The sequence below is a fragment of the Apostichopus japonicus genome, chromosome 19 (assembly GCF_037975245.1).
Source record: "Apostichopus japonicus isolate 1M-3 chromosome 19, ASM3797524v1, whole genome shotgun sequence".
NCBI classification, from domain to species: Eukaryota; Metazoa; Echinodermata; class Holothuroidea; order Aspidochirotida; family Stichopodidae; genus Apostichopus; species Apostichopus japonicus.
In genome coordinates, this window is record NC_092579.1 from 2,623,898 (window position 1) to 2,649,288 (window position 25,391).

The 25,391-nt window shown below is 37.0% G+C and overlaps 3 protein-coding genes across 5 annotated transcripts in view; 2 read left to right on the forward strand and 1 right to left on the reverse strand.

Moving 5' to 3' along the window:
* Positions 1-24: 24 nt before the first annotated feature.
* On the reverse strand, positions 25-8,551 carry LOC139960185 (uncharacterized). Its single transcript, XM_071958359.1, has 6 exons — positions 8,330-8,551; positions 4,458-4,609; positions 3,684-3,797; positions 3,070-3,210; positions 2,334-2,527; positions 25-1,919 (listed from the first exon to the last, which is right to left on the reverse strand). Exons 1-6 carry the CDS (start codon positions 8,511-8,513, stop codon positions 1,253-1,255), a joined length of 1,452 nt encoding a protein of 483 aa, XP_071814460.1. The 5' UTR covers positions 8,514-8,551; the 3' UTR covers positions 25-1,252.
* LOC139960188 (mediator of RNA polymerase II transcription subunit 7-A-like) overlaps positions 8,538-25,391 on the forward strand; it is a 129,553-nt gene continuing 112,699 nt past the window's right edge. Inside the window, exon 1 of the mRNA XM_071958365.1 lies at positions 8,538-8,551. The gene's annotated coding sequence lies outside the window, so the exon portion shown is untranslated. The remainder of the gene's footprint in view (positions 8,552-25,391) is intronic.
* The window catches only part of LOC139960182 (uncharacterized), a 35,207-nt gene continuing 18,429 nt past the window's right edge, over positions 8,614-25,391 (forward strand). The window contains exons 1-17 of one of the 3 annotated variants that reach the window (XM_071958353.1): positions 8,614-8,976; positions 10,335-10,415; positions 10,956-11,019; positions 11,342-11,392; positions 12,050-12,248; positions 12,833-12,901; positions 13,430-13,645; positions 16,732-16,878; positions 17,393-17,563; positions 18,085-18,199; positions 18,519-18,932; positions 20,111-20,158; positions 21,530-21,606; positions 22,555-23,004; positions 23,256-23,396; positions 23,996-24,177; positions 25,158-25,265. In XM_071958353.1, the coding sequence (XP_071814454.1) occupies positions 10,384-10,415; positions 10,956-11,019; positions 11,342-11,392; positions 12,050-12,248; positions 12,833-12,901; positions 13,430-13,645; positions 16,732-16,878; positions 17,393-17,563; positions 18,085-18,199; positions 18,519-18,932; positions 20,111-20,158; positions 21,530-21,606; positions 22,555-23,004; positions 23,256-23,396; positions 23,996-24,177; positions 25,158-25,265 (2,484 nt within the window). In that variant the 5' untranslated portion in view covers positions 8,614-8,976; positions 10,335-10,383. Of the gene's footprint in view, positions 8,977-10,334; positions 10,416-10,955; positions 11,020-11,341; positions 11,393-12,049; positions 12,249-12,832; positions 12,902-13,429; positions 13,646-16,731; positions 16,879-17,392; positions 17,564-18,084; positions 18,200-18,518; positions 18,933-20,110; positions 20,159-21,529; positions 21,607-22,554; positions 23,005-23,246; positions 23,397-23,995; positions 24,178-25,157; positions 25,266-25,391 lie in introns of all 3 variants that reach the window. The other 2 variants (XM_071958351.1, XM_071958352.1) reach the window with 2 other exon arrangements.

Sequence of the window (25,391 nt, forward strand, 5' to 3'; positions counted from 1 at the left end):
TTGGTCTTTTTCGTGTTTTGCCATCAAACTGATATAACAAAGAGAGAGCTTCCAAAGTTTTCTACAAATTTCATACCCAGTAGTTTTAGAGATGAATAACATTTTGAAACTGATGGTATCATGGTATATGTTGTCATGATTCAATCAAAGTTCGTTTATCAATTAAAAATGCATTTCTTTGAACAATAACTCAGTATTCAATTATTTAATTTTAAGGGGGCCTGCGCCAGATATAAGGTTTTGGGTCCCATACAAGCTATGAAGCGAACAAAGCTTGCCACTTGTAATGCAGTGACACTGTATCGGTGTTATAAATTATTTATTGAAAATTTTACCCAATACCAAGTTTACACACACCATGGAACAATGGTATAACAGTAAGAGGGTCTTAGGTTTTGATCCTAGCAGGATCTTCTTCAGAAGCAAATTGTTTTGCAAAATGTCAGACCCTCCAACTTTTATATATTTACCTACACAGCCTTTTTGCAGTGGAAATGCAGTTTGCTCATAATTAATTACTCTCAATACTCAAAGTGAATGAAGATACAAATCTTACAGTCCCCAATCTTTAGTCAATAAATGGTTGAAATAATTAACATTTTGCTCATTACCAACAACTTCAACCACTGAACACATGCATGATACACATGCAAAATGCACAAATAGTTGAGTCATCTATCACCCACTGAAAACCCTTTGAGATGATGTCCATTGCACATCACAACCTGAATTAATGCATCCACACCAAGTGGAACATACACAAATTACTTCATTTATTCCAATGTCCAGCAAAGGTATATTTCCATCTAAGAAGGAAACATTTTAATATAATTTAGGCTTAAATTTAGATTAAAAAAATGAAGCAGTTTGCTACATCCCTGGTATCCGAACCACTTTTGTTCGGTGCCCCCAATTTTCAGCTTCATCATCTCAGTGACCCTCCAATGGTGAATGATGTGACCTGGGAAATGGGCTTCTGAGGAAGAGGTAACCGCCCTAACATTCGAGAAATCTTTATCAGAAGATCAAGGATGCTTAGCTGCAAAATGGTGCTACATTTTGCAACTTGTGACGAGAACCTGTGAACCTACTAAGCATTTTGGCAAGCCTACTAAGGGTCACGACCCCCAGTTTGAATACCAGGTCTCTTCATCGTCTGTTCACACCTACACAGTAAACAGACCAATGACAATGAAACTATAGCTTCTCCAACTCTTTACATGATTTATTAAGTATCTTTGAAACTACAAGGTTATAAATTACTGTCCTTTGAAGCAATTTCTTCCAAACGTTTTACTGAATCATCGAGTTGCTTCATCAGATGTGACAATTCATCAACATTATAAACAAGATGTGTAAGGTCTTCAAGCCTATGTAACTGCTCCCTACACTTCTCTCTTAAATTTTCTAATAGATCTTCTTCTACATATTCATGTTGCATTTCTGACAAACTTTCTACTTCTTCTTCTTCTTCATCCTTTGTTAAATTGTTTCCATGGCACTCTCCTTCCTCGGGACTTGCAACGTTTGTATCCAATGCATAATCTGGGGTCAAAGTGGCCACAAAATACTCATTTCTGGATTGGAGATTTGTCGTAAAAGTTCTGTATTCCTCTGGTAAATTTTCCAGACCCCAAGTCGTGAGATTGAATACTGCTCTGAAATGTTCACACGGAGGGCTGCCTTGGCACCATACACCACAGGAACATAGAGGAAGACCATTATCTGAGGTAAAATCCACTGAATATGTATTAACAGGTGTACCCCTTTCTGTGACTTCAAACTTTCCTGAAACATCATCAATGATCCTGACTTCCAAATTAGATGAGGTGGCCTCCGAGTCGAAGGAATTTTCCGCACGATGGACAACGAGAACAGTTTTGGAATGTTCAGGATTTGCTGACCTTTGGACAACTTTCCTAAAGATGCAAAAAAGACTTATATGAAAGCATTCTAAAGTTTGAGCTGTTCTGAAATGTATTGAGTTATTTCAGGTACAAACCAAAATATAAATTACCAATTTATTTTTGTGACATATTACCTGTAGCTTTCTTTCTTAAATAATGGCTCAAAGATGACCAGGGATGCAATTTGCAAGTTTGATATTCTTAGAGATGGTTTTTCCAAAGTACAATGCATATTTCAAAATTCAACATAAAGGTTTCTGAATGCAAAAACTAACGCAACAAGACAAAGAAAAGGATATGGGAAATTGAAAACAGAGGGGGCATGGAGGGTGAAAACAAAAGGAATGAAGGGTCACCTAATAAAGACAAAGAGCTTTTGAACTATTTAAAATATGATATTATTTGGCATCAAGTAAAGTATCTAACCTTATGTCGGACACTGTCGGAAAGAACCTTCTGTCCTTCTTATGGGGCAGTTCGTCGTCCTTGCAAAGAACATCGGTTACAAACTCCTTCAAGAGAAACTTCATATCCGTTATCGTCTTAACCTGAGAACTAGCCTGTAGTTCATGGATACGAGAAATTAACCTTGGATCAAGGATAACATCATCTCTGTCACTCTGCAGATATTGAAGGATTAACATGGTTATAAATGCAGCATATCGATATAGATCAGTTTGCAGAAGTTTCTTGAGAGTGCATGGTGTCATTTTGACACTTTTGGATCTAATGTGCACTAACCGATTTAAAATTACATCAGGTGTTCATATTCTTAATTTATGGAACACAAAACTGGATGGCGTGGGTGAGCAACAGTTCATTTACAAAAGAGTGGAAAAGTCCTTGAATTCAACTGAACATGCTGTATAACAATGCATTAATTACACAGATAATTACGAATAGAGATATCAGTTTAGGTCTGTAGCCAGGCAGGCACCAGTGTGGGGAAGGGAACACACCCCCTGAGCAGACTACTGTTCCATCTCCTTTTCCCCCCTTTGTGCCACTATCATGAGTACAAAAATGTGACAAATCTCACAGGTTTAATAGGAGAAAAGTGCCCCTCCTTAAATTATTGGTGCCCCTTATTAAATTGCTGGTGCCCCATCAACTCAGAATCCCTGGCTACGGGCATGTATCTTGCTTTTCTGCATGAACTTACATCGTCGAGGTGATGCCCTTGATGATCTCCTCTCTTTGGAAAGCTGACATAAAATCTTCTTTCACCAAAGTTTGGATCTTCTCTCAGTACTTCCTTCAACCGTGATGAATTCTTCCTTCGGTTTGAAGTGCCATTATTCGCCTTGGTAAAAAAATTAACATATTTTTCCTTGGATAATAGTACTTAACAAAAGCTTGATTTTTTATTTCAATAAAATGTTTTAACTTAATTTAAAAAATTAAATAAAATTGTCTCTTTCTTTGTCCTTTATCTGGATCGTTTGAAATTTCTGATCATAAATGAAATGAGTAAAATCAATTTTGCTGCTGAAAAACTATCAGCCTTTATAAAAATTATTACATCAGAACCCAACTTCATCATGTCATGTAGCACACTGAATACTCAATATGAATCATAAGCACTAACTGACGTATATCCACTGAATGTTCACTATCTACAGTATCGAGTAGATTTTTTTCAGTTGCAGATTACCTCACTTAAGGCAATTCCTCGTATTTTGACGTATGAAGGGTTAAATTTCCTTTCGCTAAATAGCTAAACGGATTTTGACATGGTGCCTAAAAGTCCTTGAGGTGGCATTATACATTTATTACCTGAAATGATGGAAACATCATGACCTCTCTCATGACAATTCTTGCAGGACAGCCAGTTTTCTTTGTCCCTTTAATTTTTCTGACTTTCTTTGCTTGTGGATTTTCTGACATTTCCTATGAAATTTAAACAAAAGAAACTGCTTTAAAGCTGTTAAGTGGATATCAGTATGAACTTTTATGAGCTCAAAATCTAGGTTAATTATGGGTATTAGTAGATGAGTGGCAGGTGCAGTCCAAAAAAGACATTCATTTGAGGGATGATATTCAGTTGAGCAGAAAGTCTTCAAAAGTTTAAACCATATTTAAGAGTCTAAATATATGCCTAAGAATACACCATATGACACACACATTTTGAAATTCCCCCCCTAGCCCACCCACATGGGAGTTGCATTTATCAAACCCACAACCACACTCATCATCCCTAAAACCTACAGCCAGTCCTAAAGATTCAAGCCCCTAACAATATCATTGGAGGGAACTTTGGTTCCTCGCATGCACTTTCACATGCACTCGCATCCTGTGCTTGTCACTGTTATAGACTTTAAATACCAATTGTTGGTTCTACTGTTTGTTAATAAACTGAGCTGACATGAAAAAGGTCCTGGGAAGTAGCCTGGATCTGCCACAGATAAATTTAAGCCACCAGATACAGTATTCACATGACTACTATACCGACAATACTCTTAAAAATGCATTCTGAATTCTCTTCCTGCTAATGGAACTTTTTAAAGCTCTAAAGGGAAAAAAAACCCCATAAAGTCTTGAGACACAAACCTTTAATCTTGCTTCCTTTTTCTCTTGTTTGACTTTAGCTTTCCAATCCTTCCCTCTATGACATTCATAAATTTTGTTGCCAATATGAATGAATGGAATAATATCTTTCCCTGTGTAATCCCACTGGATAATCTGATTACCATCATATGATCCTGTAAAATGAGGCATAAGAACAATATTAGCATGTTTTTTTTTTTTTAACATAAGACATGTCCAAATGTGGAATACATTATAAACACAAGTAATTTCAACCTGATCACAGCATCTATGTGGCATGTGTACACTATTTTAAGTAGTTTTTCTATGGGAATTTTCCTTATTATTAATTTATAACTTTTTACCATTAACAGTTTATTTTCAAGAATCCTTGCTAAATTATGTGCATGATGAACCAAAATAGAAGAAAAAACTATGAACTGAAGTATAATTTTAAAGATTGTTCAATTTCAACATAATGATCAGCTCTGAGTTGATGGGAGAGTTGTCCCTATCACGCGACATATCACAGAAGGCATGGAGGACAACTTAAACTAAACCTTTGCATAATTATAAATACTGTACTAGTACTGTGCAAGTGTTTGACAAGCTTCAATCCAGTGTTGTACAATTATTGTAACCACTTTTAAAGGCAGTCTTTGCCCAAATCATTTCAACTCACAAAGAGTTTTATAAGATTTCTGGTATATCAGGTATTGACCCTCAAATAAACTGAAGATGGTTAAAAGGGATGATTGAAGCTGATTTAATGAATTTCAGAATTTGAGGTTAAAGTTAAACCATGTGATCATTGCTAATTGACGAGCAGTGAGAGCGGTATGTTATAGTGGCACAGTGAGTTCAAGAATGATACAGTGAACATTTAGTTGCCAGCTTTAATCAATGTCGAATCACTTTCTCCAGTGTCAAAACAGCTAGTATTTGCAATACATTGTATTAAAGTCTTAATACGTGTCTGCTGATGAATTTCGGAAAACACAAAATATCTGACCTGATAAACAGTAAGCTAATGTCACAAAAGGGATAAATGGAAAGTGCATGATGCATCCTTTAAAATATACATCATAACAATTAATTATGTATAACTGACTTCACTTTTGCAAAACACATATGAGTGACATGCTGGCGCACTTACAAATCTGGGGTGTTACTAAAACGAATGACAATTGCGTTACACATAACGAATGACAATATGTTGTACACACTAAAATATTGTGTTGACTAAAACGAATGACAGTAATGACAGCACAGACATTTGCTTCAACCGGATATCACAGTTCAGACTTCGTGGGTATCTAGATCTAGTAAAGTACGGACAAGATAAAAACGCACCTTATAGTAAGCGAAATTGTAAGTCTGATTTTAAAAAGTAAATTTAACGTCATTTTTCCGATATTAATTGTTAGAAACTAACAATACTATAATCTTGAAACAGCTTCAGTTATCTTTCTATATAAATCTACAGAGGTAAAAAGCAAAGCACTCAAGCGTATTCTCACACAAAAACTTTCCCTGTGGTTTCTATCCGTAAATTACGCCAAAACCCTGCAACCACTTAACATGCGATTTTCCTCAAATCATTTTTGCGCAGAAAACCAATAACCACATTTACTCCAGTCCGTTAATCATTCTATCTCTTCTCAACACTGTCCTTCGTTGTCATTCGTTGTCATTCGCTGTCATTCGCAAATGATAAGTAACCCTGTACAAAGTCAATTGTCATTCGGTCATTCGCTGTCATTCATTTTAGTTTGTCCCCAAATCTGGGCTCCCTTTCTGTTGCTTCTTCGTCTTCGTCTTCGATACGGTGACACATCCGCAAAAGGGACAATATCTCACCACACACACATCAAGAGAAAAACTAGTTAAATCTGACCCGAGTACTGATATAAGTGACAGGATTCACAGAACCACTGGAACTACTAATGAGGTCTGAAGGCAGACTATTCCAATCCCTAATTGTATTTGGAAAAAAACTATACTTATAGCAATTGGTACTGGCATACAGTTGGCAGAAATGCATATCATGCATGTTCCGACTCCTACGCAGAGGCTTTCTTAGGCAGTCAATAGGGATCTGAGCCTGACCATAGATGCCCTTAGCAAATAAGATGATTCTACTTTGTCTGCGCCTCTCTGCCAAGGGCACCAGGTTTAGGTCCCGTAACAGAGATGAGACAGAGCCAGGCTCTCTTGAATAATCTGAAGCGATGAAACGGGCTGCACGCCTCTGAATGTTTTCGAGGTTGTGCTGCAAGAAAGCTTGGTGGGGATCCCAGACAGAACTGGCATATTCCAATACTGGCAGGAGGAGACCTTTATATGCAGCCAATTTTGCATCCTTCGAACAAGGGGATAAGTTTCTACGAAGAACTCCCAATATCCTATTTCCTTTGTTACACACATTTTGAATATGCTTTCCCCAGTTGAGATCTGAAGTGATATGAATACCCAGATATTTAACACAATCAACCTTAACCAAGTGAACCCCATTGAGCATGTAATTGAAAATTACAGGTTTCCTCTTTCTAGTAATGGTCATAATGTTACATTTCACCGGCTGGAAACTCATGCCCCAATCTTTAGCCCATTGCCCTAGTATATTTATATCTTCCTGAAGTTGATGACCATCACTGACATCATCGATAACCCGATAACAGACACAGTCATCAGCGAACAGTCGGACACCAGAAGAAACAGCATTACCAATATCATTTATGTAGGCCAGGAAGAGAATGGGTCCCAAAACTGACCCTTACGGAACACCGGAAGTAACCTTAGAAGGATTAGACCTAGACCCATTGACAACAACCGACTGCTCTCTATCACTCAGAAAAGCATCCACCCAGCAGAGAACCTGATGTGAAACACCCATAGTGTACAGTTTAGATTTCAATAATTCGTGAGGAACAGTGTCAAAAGCCTTCTCAAAATCAAGGATGAAGACATCCACTTGCTTTCTTTGGTCAAGGGAGGAGGCCCATTCGTTGATGACAGAAACGAGCTGGGTCTCGCAGCTATGGTATTTCCTGAATGCATGCTGTTTAGCAGACAAGATGTTATTATTCTGGAAATGCTCCATGATATTAGAACTGATTATGTGCTCCAAGAGCTTGCAGCAGATACTAGTAAGGGAAACAGGGCGATAATTACATGGCGAGGATACATCATTCTTCTTATATATGGGGCAGATGTTAGCAGTTCTCCAATCCCTAGGTAGGCTCCCATCAGTGATTGATTGCTGGAAAATATGATAAAACTATGACATTTGCAAAGTGTGTCACGATTGGCATTGTGCCGTAATACAATAGGCTACCCATAGGCTATGTAGAGCTCAAAATTTGTGTACATCATATACTTTCTCTTGAATTCAAGGCCTATAGATCATATAGAATGTGTACGTAGGGCCATAATGTATAGCCTCTCAAAGTATGCCATACTGCTAATATCTAAATACTGTTAAGCATACTTTGGGAACGCCTTTGAAAAGGGTAGCCAAGCGATACTGTGTTGGTAGGGTATTCCAAATTGAAAATATCTATGCTAGGCCTGTTCATGGCTTTTGTAAAGTATGGATGTGGACATTGCAATGGTACCCTGTGCAAGCAATGGAACTAACAGCAGGTAGGCCTAATGTAATACACAGCAGACGACACCAAAAGTTTAGGGCTAAGTTGGTAACAATTAATTCAAAGCCGTAAACTTTCCACTAGGGATTTAATTATTGCAATGACTACTAAAGCCTTTCTAAAATTCGGGGAAATACGTAGAGGGTATTGCATATGTGATACGACCTGGTTTGGCTTCACGAAATCATGAATGATTACAGCCGTTGGAATTAGCCTAGTGTTAATTCAGTCGGCAATGACACTCACGCATTTTCCCAAAATGTCCATCCGATTTCAGGACAACAAAGCGAGAACTTGAACTCTTTTCAAATTGCTTCTTCAATTTTTCAGCTGCAGCTGAGTTTAAGACATATCCACACCGCCATGTACCCAAATCGTCAAGAGGATTCTCTTGCATTTCCTTGCAAAATCGCTCAAACGTCGTCCTCATTGTACTGTGAGTCACTGAGTGCAGTAAACACAGTGCAGGCCCGCACCAGGATACTGGATCCGGAAGTTGGTCACTCATCAAAGCAACGCTATTCCATACGCACGCGCACTTGCTTCTCCTTACTATACAGTACGTTGTCGTCACCTGTCACGTCCACTTGTCAGCTTTCAGAAAAAAATCCAAGATTTAGAGATACAAAATTACAATTTTAATTATATTAACGTTCGTTTTTAAAGATAAAAACAACAGAAGGAAACAAGTGTCAGGTTCAAATGAACGGATACAAATGCTCGTTCTTTCCAACTTGAACCTCAATTAGTGTAATAATAATGCATAGCAGACGACAAAACAAGAATTCCTTGGAAACGTATAATGCGTCTACTGCAGGAACTGCCCTTTGAATTTGAATTTAGCTAGCTTGCCTTGTGTCGACCGTTCTCTGACGGATTTCACAACTTACAAGGTACATTGCGTTCATGTTGCATGGATAACCGTACGTTGAGTGTGCCTATCATCACCGGCATAATTTCAACTATCTAGGCATATTTTAGATTTTTATTGTAGCGTAGACTTAAGCTGAACCTGCTTACTGTAGCATAACGTTATGCACAGGCTAGGCTACATCTAGACGTTACAGTGTTGTTGGCCTACAGTAGGCCTAGCCTAGGGACAAACTAAAACGAATGACAGCGAATGACCGAATGACAATTGACTTTGTACAGGGTTAATTATCATTCGCGAATGACAACGAATGACAACGAAGGACAACGAAGGACAGTGTTGAGTGGGGATAAAGAGATTAACGGAGTGGAGTAAACTGCTGTTATTAGTTTTCTGCGCAAAAATGATTTGAGGAAAATCGCATGTTACGTGGTTGCAGGGTTTTGGTGTAATTTACGGATAGAAACCACAGGGAAAGTTTTTGTGTGAGAATGCGCTTGAGTGCTGTGCTTTTTACTTCTGTAGATATATATAGAAAGATAAATGAAGCCGTTTCAAGATTATAGTATTGTTAGTTTCTAACAATTAATATCGGAAAAATGACGCTAAATTAACTTTTTAAAATCAGACTTACAATTTCGCTTACTATAAGGTGCGTTTTTATCTTGTCCGTACTTCACTAGATCTAGATACCCACGAAGTCTGAACTGTGATATCCGGTTGAAGCAAATGTCTGTGCTGTCATTACTGTCATTCGTTTTAGTCAACGCAATTTGTTAGTGTGTACAACATATTGTCATTCGTTATGTGTAACGCAATTGTCATTCGTTTTAGTAACACCCCTAGCCTATAATTTAAAGTTTGTCTGTAGCAAGCATACGCACGCAGTCCTAGCCAAGATTCCAGGGGAGTAACGTGAGGTTCCAAAAAGTAGTAATATGCTTAATTTAGGGACTAGCCTGTGAGCTAAAATTTTGATCGCAGATATCTGTGGTTAGGAAAGAGCAAGAACATAGTCCTACAAGAATAAGCAGAGACAGTGGGCTGAACTTTTTTTGTATAAAGATCAGTGATAGGACAAAATATATAGCACAGATGTTTGGTATTTTAAATTTCAGGGGCTGCATAGTAAATTCAGAAGCTGCTAATTAAAGCAGTGATCAGATACCTAAAACAGTTTGCAAAGGATTAAGTGTCTGGAGTAAACCAAGGAACTGCCTCACTTCTAGTGTTAGTGATGAAAAGGAAATAGCATATGCCTGTCCTACTCGTAGGCTTAAAAGTCTTCAAATTCAGCCTTGGTTGTAAGCAAACTGACTATGCACCAAGATATGGATATTCATCTGATTCTAGACAAGATGTTATTTAAATTCATTTCAGTAAAGATGAAATAATCATGATCAACAAGCGGTAACGGCGAACAGACAAGATGAGCTTTCGGAATCGCAAGGCCTTAAATGGGTGAGAAATTGTGCTTGTTGTGGAAATGGTGAACTGTCTCACTTTACCAAACCTTCTTAAATATTCATTGCACTGTGATTTGCCTCTGTTTATGTAATAATTGTTCACTAAGCGTTACTGTTACAAGAGATCAGTATTAATACAGTGTAAAGTTGGTGCAATCTTTGCTCTGAGTTTCTTTTGATCTTTCATATTACAGACTGTTATATAGACAAGCAGGTGGATGGGTGCCTGGGGGGGGGGGGGGGGAACTGCAGCAGGAATGAGAAATTAACATGGAATTATCGTTTTAGTTTTGAAAATAACATCTAACATTGCAATACTTGTGTTTACTCATTTTAGTTCCAACTTTCCAAGATATAATTTATGGCACATGTGAATAATCTTTGAAGACTTAAAAGTGTTTGCAATTCAGATAGACTGATTTCTTGATGTACAATGATCAAAGTTTTCATTTCTCCAGTAGAATTAGCTTGTCTTGGTTCCAATGTTAATCAACAAGTTTTACTAAATTGTTGTTTGCTTTCTTTAATCTTGAAGGTCTACTGTTGGAGATGGCGATGACTTCTACAGTGCATTGGCAGCAGAAGCTGAAGATGATCAGGTTTGCATCTTCAAATCTTCATTAAGACATATGGGTTTTGATCTAGGGGTAGAGAAAATTCTCAGCATTATCATCAAGCAATCAGGCACAGGAATGTCTATATTAAATATTCAGATAAATTCAAATAATGATGGTTTCTCTATGATGTTTACTTGCATCCATTTGCAATCTTAAAATGAAATATTATTGGGTAGGTCTGGTAAAGTTGATGATAAAACAAAACTACCTGCTTTAAAATTCATTCTGCTTACATTTTTGCTTTATTAAAAATCAGTTTGATTATTTTAAACTGAAGTGAAATTATATAATTTTTATTTTCCAGGGCTCAGATGTTTCAGATGCAGATGTAGCAGCTTTGACAAAAGCATTGTCTGTAAGTGCAGTTCTTAATTTTAATACTCAAAGTTTCTTGTTTTATCTCCCCTTTATGCTTTAAAAAGTCATGGAGATTTTACCAAGCTATAAGACAAAACACTTCTACAAGCCAACTATCTCAGGAATTTTGAACTTGAGCTTCATAACCCTGGTGAAGGTAAAATAAATAAGGAAATCAAGTGTTGAATACCTTCAGGAAATCTAGTCATTTTTGAATATAGAATTGAGTCCTGATACTTCAGAATTGTCTGATACTTCAATATCTTTCATGTTTTGGGAAAATTGAATAAGTAGTCCACTCCACCTCTGAAAAATTGGTATGTGTTGTTTTAAAGTAATTACTTCGCTGTTACTAATAATACATCAGTCCTTGAAATTCTGTTTACTGGCTAAATAGCAGTGGGATTTTGCCGTTGCCTGCAGTAAAAAAAAAGAAGGTACTTGCCAGTGAAAAGTTAATAATGCCTCTGTATTAATTCAAGGAAAAGGCGAGTTGGGAAATTTGTTTTATAGTCTGTTGATTTTTTATGCACTGACATTTTTAGCAAGTGGCTAAAATTGAAATTCTAGGCCTAAATGTATACCATCTGTTTATGTAATATCTCCAAAAATGGTTTTTGATTATCATGTTCATTGACATTTTTGCTTTTTTAAGGATATGGACGATATGGATGATGCTCTGTTTGCATCTTCGCTGAGAAACAGAAAGTCTTCTACCCTGAAATCTGAGAAACCTGAAGACACACAGAGAAAAGGCGAAAAGGGAAAGGAACTAATCGGAACAAGGACCCTAACACCTCCCTCGTTATCGAACACAGCAGATAGTAAAAGAAGGACTTTCACTATCAAAGAAGGTTTGAAAAAAAAATAGCCAGCTTTGAATCCTCTTGTTAATGGCAAAGGAGGGTGTTGTGGATCGGGATATGTTGGAGGGGTGGGAGGAGGGGCAGAATACAAGATTAATTTTCTTAGATTTCTAGTACAAGTCTTTCCCACTGCCATTCCTCCACTTCCCTTAATTCCCACCGTTACCTATATGGCCTTCCAAACAGCAAAAATACATAATAACCAATTACTCTGTGAAATGTGCAATAGATGGCTCACAAAATGTGTTTGTTACTAGTCTTCAGACTGTGATTCCCTGCATTTAGCTTAAGTTCCAACATTATAAAAATAAGTGGTGGTTAAGTCTTTTATGTTTTTTCAAAGGGCTGTTTGTAGTTAAATTGAGGAATCAACTCCTAGCCCTTGATAGAATTAAGATAGTGTTAATATACCCCACTTTTTTTGTTTTTTTGTGCTTTTGTCTCTAATTTTGTCAAATGTCCACCTTGGACTTCACTTAATGTTCTTGTCTGGTGTGAATTCTATCTCAAGTTCACAAACAGTTTTGTAGCAATTGTTACTCAAAATTCTTCCTTTTTTTTTGTATTGACAGAATCACCTCCAGATAATGAAAGAAAATCAAGTCTGAAGAAACCAGCCAGCAAAAGTTTTGACTTTGGAGGTAACTTGACCCAAGTTGCATAATTCATAAGCCATCGCTTTGGTTTTGTGTTTTTTATTTCACACTTTGGAAGCAAACCATAGACAATGTTTTATGTTATATTTGTAGCTATACAGCATGTGATTCTCCAAATTTGGTATCTGAGATTGGCAGACAGACAGATTATGTCAACATTTGAAATAAGGACACCCTTGCTACCGTTCAAAGCCATGTGAACACTTATGTCATGCAGCTGAACATATAAATTTAGCTCATGTCAGTCGATACTATTGATTAGTTGAAATATCATCTTACAATGGAAAAACTGCTTGAAATTTGGCACAATTGATATCTCAATATTATGCTTTTGGTACTCCTCAGTATTGGGAGGCAATACAAGGAGAAATGGAGAAAAGGAAGCATGTGATGGTGTAAAGACACTCAAAAACAGACACACAAATACACATAGGGTACAAAATTCAATCATTTTGGATGAAAAAAGGCTACAGATCCTCTGCTAGGGTTTACATCTGTTTTTCATCCCTGTAGAATTTGATGAAGACGACCCTCTGGCTGGCCTCCTCTCCGATGAAGAGGAAGACCCAAAACCAGTCAAGAAACCAGCAGTGCAGCAGCCACCTTCTGCCCCATCAAAAGTGGAACGAAAATCTGGAGATGACAACATAGATTTTGATTTTTCACCGAGGGAGTCACCTGGGTCGCTTAGAAGGTCAACAAGCTTGAGCAGGAGAGGGCCAGACATGGGTAAAAACTATGTCAAGCTTTTGTCTTTAAGCGAAACTTGCACAATATAATATTTGCTTTTTATATAGCACTTTATACCAGCGATAGGTTTCAAAGCCCTTTACAGACATTAAATTACACCTGGTCAATGATAACCTGTCCCAGAGACAATCCCTCCAGTCGGCAGCAGTTATAAACTGCGCCCAATGACAAGTTACCTCACAGGTACCCATTTAAGCCCTGGGTGGAGAGAGGCAAGTGAGATAAAGCATCTTGCCCAAGGAAACAACGTAATGAACTAGGCAGGAATGGAACCAGCAATCCTTGGATCACAAGTCCAACGCCTTAGCCAATTGGCCACCACGCTCTCACAATATATTGTTAAAGTCAGCTTTTTTGCAATTAACAGGCTGTGTAGCATTTCTTACTTTTCCTGCTTTTGCCTGCCTCCTTTCTTTCTTAAGTTTGGATTCAAATTGACAGGCATTTGGATACCTTCGACATTGGAGTGTCGTTATTTGTCTTCAGAGAAATAGATACTGGTGCCTGTGTGGGAAAGGATAGACTTGTACAGCATTTTGTTATATCAGCTTTTTGCATTAGCAGTCTGCTCAGCAATCTTACTTTTCCCGTTTTGTCTTTCTTTTCAAAGTACTTACTTTTTCTTACTATTTGGCTTTTGCTTGGAACTACGTGATTTAAAAATGCATCAACTTGCTCTTGAAGTGTGTACACGTACGATTATGAAAGTTAACAATAATGGGAAGTTTTTTGTCATGGAATCACTACCTCAGTCATCAGTTAACATTCATATTAGTGTTGCTACGATAATCGTTTACAATATCGGTATCGGCCGATATTTGCAATATCGGCAGCATATCGGTATCGGTAAAATTTTGCCTAATTGCCGGTAACAGCAAACCCATATTGAATTTTTTTTTCACAGCAGAGCTACTTCTTTATACTTGCAATGATTTGTTAATCTGCCCAATACGATGCATTTCTTTAGCGTCAATTAAACTCAGATTCATTTTCGATTAATATCCATGGAAACCTGACCCTTCGTAACCTCTAAAAACACGTCTAAGGCGCGCGAATATAACCAATTATCTTCGTGAACCTTGGCCTACACACAGCATTAATGCAGCATATATACACTGTACTAACCATTCATTTTCTCGAAGGCCTCCGTGAACTGCACAGTTCAGTACAGCTAGGATCGTGCATGCATGGGGCGCGCGAAGCGGTGACTGTCAGTCAAAATCTGAATATTCATTTTTAAAGTTGCTTGGTACATTATCTCTGAGAAAAGCAGAAGAGAAAATCCATGCAAACGACGTCATGTGCTGCGGCCCTGTGTTTATAGACAGTCAAACTTTATTGTTACCCCAGTCTAAATGAAACGTTCCAACAGATTGTACTGACCAATCGCCATTCATCTTACGTTGAAGTAGACTACGTCACACAACAGTATTTCTATAAGTCTGGGGCTCGACTTTTCCACTAACCATTGTGTACCTCTGTTTGAGGTGTGTTGAAAAATGTGAGCTGTCACGTGTCCCCAAATGGCGGGTTTTCCCAGGGGCTCGCTAATAAATTCACCTGTTATTCCAGGAATGTTCGCAATTGGTATTCCGTTGTAGAAGCCATGGTTAATACATTACATAGAGTGTTTAGAAGAAGGATGTTGTAACTATTCTTTGAACTTGTGTGGTAGGTAGTTTCACGGTTGAATACCATCGATGCTTCACGTAGTAGTCTTGCTGAATGTTCCAGTTTGATATTTGAAACGTAGCCTGCAACTGTCATTTTTAATTTATTATAACTTTTACATTGTGATCGACAGTTTGTAACCTAATTAAGATGCAATTTTGCAAGCATACGTTAACGCTGTAGCTACTTGTAAGTCTTTACGATGTTAAGGCTCACATTTACTGCGTCCATTTTATTATCGTGTGCAGCGCTGCAGTGAAAAAGATTCCGGGTGGATTTCAATTACCATTCTCTTTTTCAAAACCAGGAAAAAAGTCATTCTTTTCAACTTAGGACAAAAGGAAAACAAAACACCATATTTGATGTTTACTTGAAGATTTATTTGTGAATGTATGCATGACTAAAAGTACGATTTTGCCTTTATTTTGTCTGTTACAAAATATCGGTATCGTATCGGTATCGGACCGATATTGGGATGATAGCATCGGATATCGGCCAAAACCGATATTGGTGATATTGGCGCAACACTAATTCATATGTTGCGAAGTATATGTCTGTTGTGGTTTAGTTTGAACTAATTGTTTCGACTAATGTATCGCTAATATTTGGTAAAATTGCAAGAAGTTGCAGACAACTGCCTTAAAGTTACCAAACAAGTTATTGGCTGACTTGAAGTTGTAGATCAGAATCTCAAATTACATTGTCTGGCTAACATTTGCTGTCTGCCCAACAGTTTTTCATATGAATTATTCAAGCTATTGCAAAACCAGATCCAAAATTAGTTAAGACAAATAATAAGAAATGGAAAATTACTTCCAATATTCGCTGCAAGTTGTTTGGTCCTACTTTTAATATGTAACTGATGTAATCACCCAGGACAGTATATCCCACATCTTTCTCCATTTTTAACAATTTTATTATTTCCAACAAATTTTATTATTGAACCCCCAAAAAAACAACGAATGATTTGGCCTCGATAACGATAAATTTTCAACATGAGGTACACCTCATGAGATAATATAATATAATAAATAAGTTGTTAATATAGCGCCAAATATCAAAAGGCCTCTAGGCGCTTTACAAAACCTAAAACAAATAGAAACAAAAAAGACAGAGAAATCAAAGGAATAAAAAGTCTAGAAAACACATAAACGAAAATTAAACAATATGTAAAATTCAAACACAAAAATCTTAAAACACGAGAAGACTATAAAACAGACCAAAACCTATGAAAAAACAAACAAAGGATAAGCACATAAAATAGAGTTATACAAAAGTAACAGTCTAGATAAAACCACAAGTATATAAAAGTTTCAAAATCTCATATTGAAACTAAAAAGATGAAAACTAAAAAGATGCTTTTGTTTCCTGTATTTCTTTGATACCTTCATTAGATATGGAAGAACCAGAGCCATCTACCCGGGCTAAGTCTGCTCCTCCTCCAAAGAGAAGTGAACCTCTCAAGAAAAGTGATGATGTTGATTTTGATGATGATGATATTCTGGATACAATGGGGTTTGATGATAGCCCTCCTCAGAAAAGTAAGCATTTGTGTTTTTTAAAAGAAAAGGAGAGGAGGTTGAATTCTGCAATCTACATTCATTCGTCTTAAATTTCTGTCTTCAAAACTTAAGAAATTTAAGTACCATTTTCATCGCTATTATTACAGCTACAAATCTTGGTATCCAAACCAAATTTTCGATAGTTTATAAAGTTATTATGAAAACAAAATGATAGACACCAATTAGAAATTTAAAAGTTCTAGGTGCTTTCATGTCCCTACTACCCCCCCCCTCCCCAAACCTACTTCCCATCAAACGAAATAGAGGTTTTCAAGCATTAACATACGACATACAATAAAACCTTTTCCAGAACAACCTGGTCAAAGAGTTCAGAAAAATTTTGTTTTAAAAAGTTTACTGCTGTGACTTGCTACCGTGCCTCTTAACAATAGTGACCCATTTTGAAACATTCCGTTAAAAATGTACACACAATTTTGAAATGTTCTTTTGTTAGATTTCCAAACATAATATGATTGTCTTCCTTACCTTGTAGAAAGATCATCAGAACCAAGGATTGAAGATGATGAGATCAGAGCGGCCAAATCAAAAGTTGCTGATTTATTTGGCCAGAAATCAAAGTCATCGCTACAAGAGAAAGAGAAACCGCCAGCTGGTCGCACCAAAGACTTTGTCTTGGATCCAAAGTACAAGAAACATGAGCGAGGTAAATATCTATATCTTTATTTAAATGAGTTAATTCCTAATTAATATACAAGTTGTGTTTGATTTACACTCCATTAGCACACAGTAATTTATCTGATATTGCTCAAAAAACTAATACATGGCTAAAGAAAAGCAAAGATATATTTCTTAAATTTTGTTAGTATTGGATTTTACTGTATATGTGGGAACTACAATTCATAAACACTCAAAACTTTCGTGAAAAATAATGTTATTTCGTGCATTTAGTAATGAACCAATAATCCGTCGAAATATGACTGTTGTCCGAAATCCTGCCAAATATCAGAACAGTATTGGTAACAGTGAAATTGATGCAAGATGCAAAATGATGGGAAAATTGGAGATTAAATTAATACTTTCTGTCAGAGTTTTAGTAAACCGCTAGTCGTTTTTCCTTAACCTCCTTAACAAAATTTATGATGAGCATGCATGCCTTTAAATTTTGTCTGGTTGTTGTTGGTTTTAGCATAGAAAAGAAATTATTTGTACTTTTAACTTTTCCAGCAAAACCGCAGAAAGATCTTGATGAAGAGGACTTCTCATTTGGTTCGTACACCCCATCAGCTGTGAATACTCTGAAAAGACCAGACTCTGCCCCCCCTGGGAGGCGATCAGTAAGGTACATATAAAAGCATAGCATACGTCAGGTGTAGTTAAATTTCCTGTATGATCGCGTAGAGTTATTGAGCTGTACACTATATACATATCAGCTTTTAGGAAGGGGTGATTCCTGAAGGGAAATTAACGTTTGATTTTGATGTTTCAGAAATTGACATGCACTCTTCCAATTGCACCCCAAATGAAGCTAATTTTGTAGCATTCCGCTATGCTATAGTGGACAACATTATTCCCTGGAATAACACCTTGCTTTTCTGATACATACAGTGTGTGATACTTATTCATGTTTAATACAAATCTCCATAATTGTGCACTCAAAGGTTTGCTGATGAGGAGGAAGACTTATTTGGCGGTACTTCAACCTTGGACAGGCCTGCTCGCGGAGCAGGCAGGCCCAGGTCAAACTCCCAAGCTGTTGGTGCATCGAACGGTGTCAAAGGTCAAACAGTGGAAGATGATGACGGCGATTGGTTGTCCCTTGCCGTCGGCAAGAAGAAGGATCCAAACCAGTCGCAGAAAATGGATGAAGTAATTCCTAAACAGGACGATGCTCCGAAGAAAGATGTCAGTCAGGAAAAGAAAGACAAGTTGGTGACCTCCAAAGATGGAGTTGAAGATGCTGCCAGAGATGACAGAAGAGAGGAAATACCTCAGGAGAATGAGAATCCTAGAGCAGCATCAGCTGGTGACTATCTCGGCCTGGGAGAGGACATTGATCTTGATTCTCTGCTATCGTGAGTGCTTTTAATAATAAGTAATATATATATAGGGCATAATTAGCAAAGCTGCTCAAAGCGCTTTACAAATGTAAAACCTAAAAATAAATAGTAACAAAAACCAAAATATTCAATATATAGAACCAATAAGGCAAAAAATGTAAAAGCAACGATATAAAAAACACCAGTACTAACGATAGTAAAAAAAAAATTAAAAATTAAATTAAAAAAAGCCCAATACTAAACGATAATAAATAGAACCCTAAACGTAGTAAACAAAAAAAAATTTTAAAAATATATAAAAAAAATAAAAAATAAAATAAATAAATATCCGATACAAAGAGGAATATCTAGACCGATTGAAAGGAGTTCTGAGTTGTTTCTTAGTACTTATATCTGCATACTGTAAAGCACTGTTACTTGTTGGTATTTGAGGAGACACATTCATCTACAAGCTATGATGAATCTTTTATGAGATAGTACTTAGTATTTTACATGATTTCCACTGGAGATGGGAAAATTTAATTATTGTTAAAGATTTTGACTTTTAAATACTTTGTATATATTTCATCAAGTTTGATATGTGTAAATGAGTAGAATCGATGTACCAATGGTAATATTGGCTGCAGTTTGAAGACATCTGTACCCTCCAATATATCCAAGCTGTCTGAAGTAATGTTAGTGGTATGTAATTCAAGAATATTGAAGGGAAAATTAAGTAAAGTGATGACTGAGTTAATACCAAGGAAGAGTAAACATCTGGTGCTGTCTTCTTTAAATCCCTTAAATTTCATTCCATATACACTTCAATTTATATAACTAATTTATTTACCCAGCTCTCATTTATGTTTTTTTGCCGTTTATAGTGGAGAAAACCCTGATCAATGATTATCAAATAAGATAAGGTTAAGCTGATTCTTTAGACATTTAGTTATGTATTACATTCACACATACAGAGTTCTCATATTATGATATGATCATATATGATATTATCATATTATGATACTATTATTATGATATTATGACAAATTATGATATTATATATCATATCATATTATGATATGATATAATCATATTATGATAACAATATTATCCAATCAAATATTTGAATGCATTTATTCTTGTTATTTTACTCAACATTAATTACCTCATTTAATTATCACCCACTCACTCCATGATTTTTCCTGTTTTGACAGGTCCAAGCCAGCATCACGATTAGGTCATTCTAGAAGAAGAGATACAAGGTATGTCAGATTTCACATGAACAGTGTCCACACTATTGATTATAATCATGGAGGTGGTTAGATACCATCTTTAAATAGCAACAGGATTAGCCAACTGAGTTCAGCTACAAATTTATCTGATTGTATTGAACAAAATCACCAATAACCAAACCAAAAAATCAGAAGAAATTGATATCCAGCCTGTTGAGACAAAACATCTTATAGTAATTCCCATATGAACAAAAAGAAAGACTAGGTAAATGTATGAAAAGCTAACATAGTCTGATGCTTTAGTCCTTATCAAGTTTTCCTCAGAGACGGACTGAATAGTTATGAGATATTTTACACTTGCATTCAAGTGTCAATAAAACTTGTAAGAAATTAAGATTATTGTTAACATTGTTTCACACTGTGACTAAATATTAGTAAGGAATAATTTAGTGTACAAGTTTTGCATAGCAGTGTTTCTTGTCTCTTATAAAATACTATGGTTCTGTGTACAATTACTGCTATGCATCTTAAACACCTGTATAGAAAGTTGCCCATTTTTCGTAGTATTTTGCGTTGCTATGGCCGAAGAATTTGTCGATGCTATAGCGGATAAATTTTTCACCGAGTAGCCTACAGTATATGAATTATGCAGTCCCTGCATTGCACTATGGTAAACTTGCACATATGAACTGCTTTTTCTTTTCTTGATAAAACAATTGTTTCAAGTTTAAGTTTCAAGTTTATTTTGTACCATCATCATTCATTTATATTTCATAACATGATTATTATTAAATTAATAAGCTTTTCGAGTCTGACCCCTAACAATAAAGAAAGGAAAACAAATAAAGAAAACAATTAGCAATGTGCTAATTACAAAAGAATAACAGCAACATTTAAGATTGGTCTAAATATGCATATAATTATATGTAATAAGGGTGTTGTAAGGGTGGACACCAAGGTGGGGGGGGGGGGGGATGGCAGGGCAACATGAAATCATTGCAGGGTTTATGTATTACTCTTTTTAAATACCTATTCTGTAGAAGTTTTCATGTTTACTTAGAATAGTTTACAACTTTCTCATTTTCAACTATCCTTTAGATTTTTAATTTATTTTATATTATATTTTTATTTATTAATGGAAATAGCAATTTTGAGTAACAAATGAAAAATTAACAAGACAGTAGACTACAGTAGTGATGAAGGTGATTTGAGTTTTACAGTCAAGGTTTGATGGTTTATCTGAAAATTGAACATAGACACAATAAATAATAATACCCTGGAGAGGCTGGTAAGTCTAAGAAGATTGAAATAGATTCGAGAACAAATTCATTTATTTATGCTTATATATTCTTTGCTACTGTGTCAGCATCATCAAATATTCTGGTTTCAACCTTACATTAGGTCATCATTTCCATGGGATGATGGTGAAATGGATACTACAGCTGGTTTGGGAAGCACCATGGATTCAAAATTATTCGGTAAGATCACAATTGTGGTATTAAACAGCTTTCCTCTGAATGCTGCAACTCTTGTTCAGCTTGTTGAAAGCTTTGTAGCTGTTAACAAGTATATTAGACTTAACAAGCATATTAGATGCAAACCTACAGTGTGATTGGGGGGCGTTGTGGTTAAGGCAGTGGACTGGTGATCTAAGGATTACAGGTTCGAGCCCTGGCCAGATCATTGCGTTGTGTCCTTGGGCAAGGCACTGTATCTCCATCGCCTCTCTTCACCCAGGTGTATAAATGGGGACTTTCGAGGTAACTTGTAAATATAGTTGCAAGCGCCGGTTTGTGGCTGCACACTATGGGAAGTCCCCCGGGGGACACGTGGTTGTGGTGCCCCAGGAGAGATTGATTGAATTGCACACACTTTGGTGTGTAGGTGTGACAAGTTACCAATGACCAAGGCTAAGTTGTCAAAGCGCTTCGATCTTGATGTAGCAGCGCTATATAAGTGTCTAATATGTATGTATTATGTGGTTACACATCTCCACCAGTGACTAAGATTCTTGTAACAACATTTGTACTTACTCACAAATGAACACCTTCAGTAAAGTGTCAACCTACAACATACAACCTACTACTAAAAACACATTGCATAAGTCACTGGCAGATCACTAAAATGAGATGTTTTCATATCAGTCTTCAGACACTCCAATAGGAATGTTTTTGCCAGAATTTCACTACAAGACATGCACTGGTTCCTTTGCAAATATAACCAAACAGAGAGAAATATAGTAATGTTATGACTTGGACTGTATCATGAACTATCTATGAAAGACTTAAAAGTTATTGTTACATGTCTTCAGTAATGTTGCAACTGTAACATCAAATGAGCATTGGAATGTATTATATCATAAAATATAGCCCCCCCCCCAAAAAAAAAAAAATTGATGATCAAAAATGTCTTTTTTTGAATTGTAGGTGATACGATGTCAGCAGAGGAGGATGGACATGAGGACACCCAGAGCTCAGGTCTGATATCTCGTCAAGTAGCAGAACTGGCTAAGTTAGAAGAAGAAGAAGAAGCTAGGAAACGGACTACTGCAAACCCTCCATCTACTCAATGGAAGGACCAACCTCTGCTCTCAGGAGAGACGCAACAAGATGATAAAGATGAAGACAGACCATCATTATCATCTCTTCCTCATCCATCTGGAGGAGGAGGACAGCCAACAACAAACATGGATCCCCCAACCTCCACAAATCCCAGGCCAGCTATAAAATCAGAGTCTCCGATGGGGACCGCAGACCCTCAGCGAGGCAGGCCACTCTCAAGTACAGGGCCTATGCCAGCATCGACTGAGCAACCTGCAGACGGTGACATCAATAACATACCTAACTCTACACTTCCAATGAGAAGAAACCAATCAGGTTTGTCGTATGTCATTTTCCAGGGATAATCAATTCCGTTTCTTGCTGGATCATCACTGGTCTGGTTTTTGTGGGGAGATAAATAATAAAAAAATTAAATATTTTTTAATAAAGAATTTTTTCTTTGCAGAGCTGCCATTTAACAAGTTTATTTGCAGTTGAGTATAAATTACCAGTAATACTGATATTTGTGTTTGACATATGTTTCATGGCTACATTATCTCTTCCTTGTTGCACGAAAGCAACTCCAGGTGTTCGTAAGGAACCGCAGTGGAGGCAAGAACTCAGGATGAGGCAGGAGCAGATGCAAGGAGGAGGGCAATCATCTTCTTCCTCTCATCACCCAGAGGCAGAGTCATCATCTGTACCGACTTCACAACCAGTTGTTATCAGTATGTACTGCTATTGTTTTGTGAACCTTGTCCTGTAGCAGGGATGGGTAAAGATGTTTGTCATCTTGGGAATATGAAGTTAATACCAGATATAAATAATTTTTACTTCCTAGATATGTATGTTGAAGGTGAATCATTCTGAATTACTATATGTTTAAGAGATATCAGGGAAGAATACGTATAGTGCATACCAGAACAATGCTCAGCGTCATAGGTAAACTTTCTTGCTTGTCGTTGGTGGCTTCAAGTGATCTACAATGTAGAACAAGATGCTATGGCTGGAATAGCCTGGCTTGGGTTGGGACACCATGTCACACCATACTGACTGCATCAAAGGCCAGATTGCAGGGATCAAAGAAAAGGATCATTTATTGGTCAAAATGTACCATCCAACCTATAATTTCCTACTTAAAGTGCAAGTTCAAAGTAATAACCCCCACTTTGATTTTGCTGTAATGTTCCCCTAATACCCTCCCCCCCCCAACATTGCCACCAATCCTATCCTATCAACAAGTCATTGTTGGTTGTTGCATCTACCATCCTTCAGGTTTAGAAACCTGTTGCTATATCAAAATTAAAACCTTTTCTTGTACCACCAGGTAATTCAGATGCTCCATCTGAAATACCCCAAGAACCTCCAAGCATCCCTACATCCTCCTTCTCCTCCTCTGTGCATGGAGGTGAACAGTTGGTGCAGCCGTCTGTGAACCTCTGGCAGGAGCAGATGAAACAGCAGCAGCAACAAGCCCAAGACTTTGAACAAGCAATTCGAGAACAAAAGGTATCTCTCTCATTACCTGTCATCATCAAACTTGTTTAATTGAAGAAATACATTACTCTGTATACTTGAAGAAAAAACATATGTTGGATTTGATTATGATGCCTTTCAACCATCAGTGAATTGATTTTGATGCCTTGAACCATACTTGAGTTGATTGTGATGCCTCTCAACCATGGTTGAGTTGATTATGATGCCTTTCAACCATCAGTGAATTGATTTTGATGCCTTCAACCATACTTGAGTTGATTGTGATGCCTCTCAACCAACCTTGAGTTAATTGTGATGCCTCTCAACCAACCTTGAGTTGATTGTGATGCCTTTCAACCAACCTTGAGTTGATTGTGATGCCTTTCAACCAACCTTGAGTTGATTGTGATGCCTTCAGCTGTTGTTAAGTTGATTGCAATGCCTTTCAATCATCGTTGATTTGATTGCAATGCCCTTTAAAAGTATCTTCAACATTCTTAGCAAATGAAGATTTGTATGATGAGCATCATAAAATGTCATACTTTTCTCGTCAAACACTCAAGATGAAAGCTTGTTGTATTTGCAGTGTTCTATAAACTGAATATTTCCAGACGTATGCATGTCATTGTCTCTGAGTCTGATTTAACATGGTACAGCAGCTCGGTGTGTTTGTAAAGAAACATCACACAAAGGAAATACTTCACTGATGCACGTAATACATTGGTAGCTTGTCACTTAGTGAAAAAGCCTAATCCTACAACTATACATAGAAGAGATATATCACCTAGCCTGCTTTGAATGTTACAAGCTTCGGCAGATGTTGTTGTCATTAACTGGTCAGTTTAATCACTAGCAAAGTGCACCTTGTAGCAGTAATGCATGGAACATATCAACAGAATTCAGTGAGTAAATGGATGTCAGTGCAACACGATTGCATGTTGTTAGAGTAAGCCTAGGTGCTTTAAAGGGCTCTGCTTAATTTTAAGAACAATTTTTTTTCTTTTATGATCAAGTCTCGTCTGAAAGCTCAGCAAGAGGAACAGCTGAGACAAATGCAGAAGATGCAACAAGAGGCCATGCAGCAACAACTACAGATGCAACAACAAATGATGCAAACACAGGTAAGTTGAGGGAAGGGTAGAGAAAGGGGTGAGTCTACAGATGCAACAACAAATGATGCAAACACAGGTAAGTTGAGGGAAGGGTAGAGGAAGTGGTGAGTCTACAGATGCAACAACAAATGATGC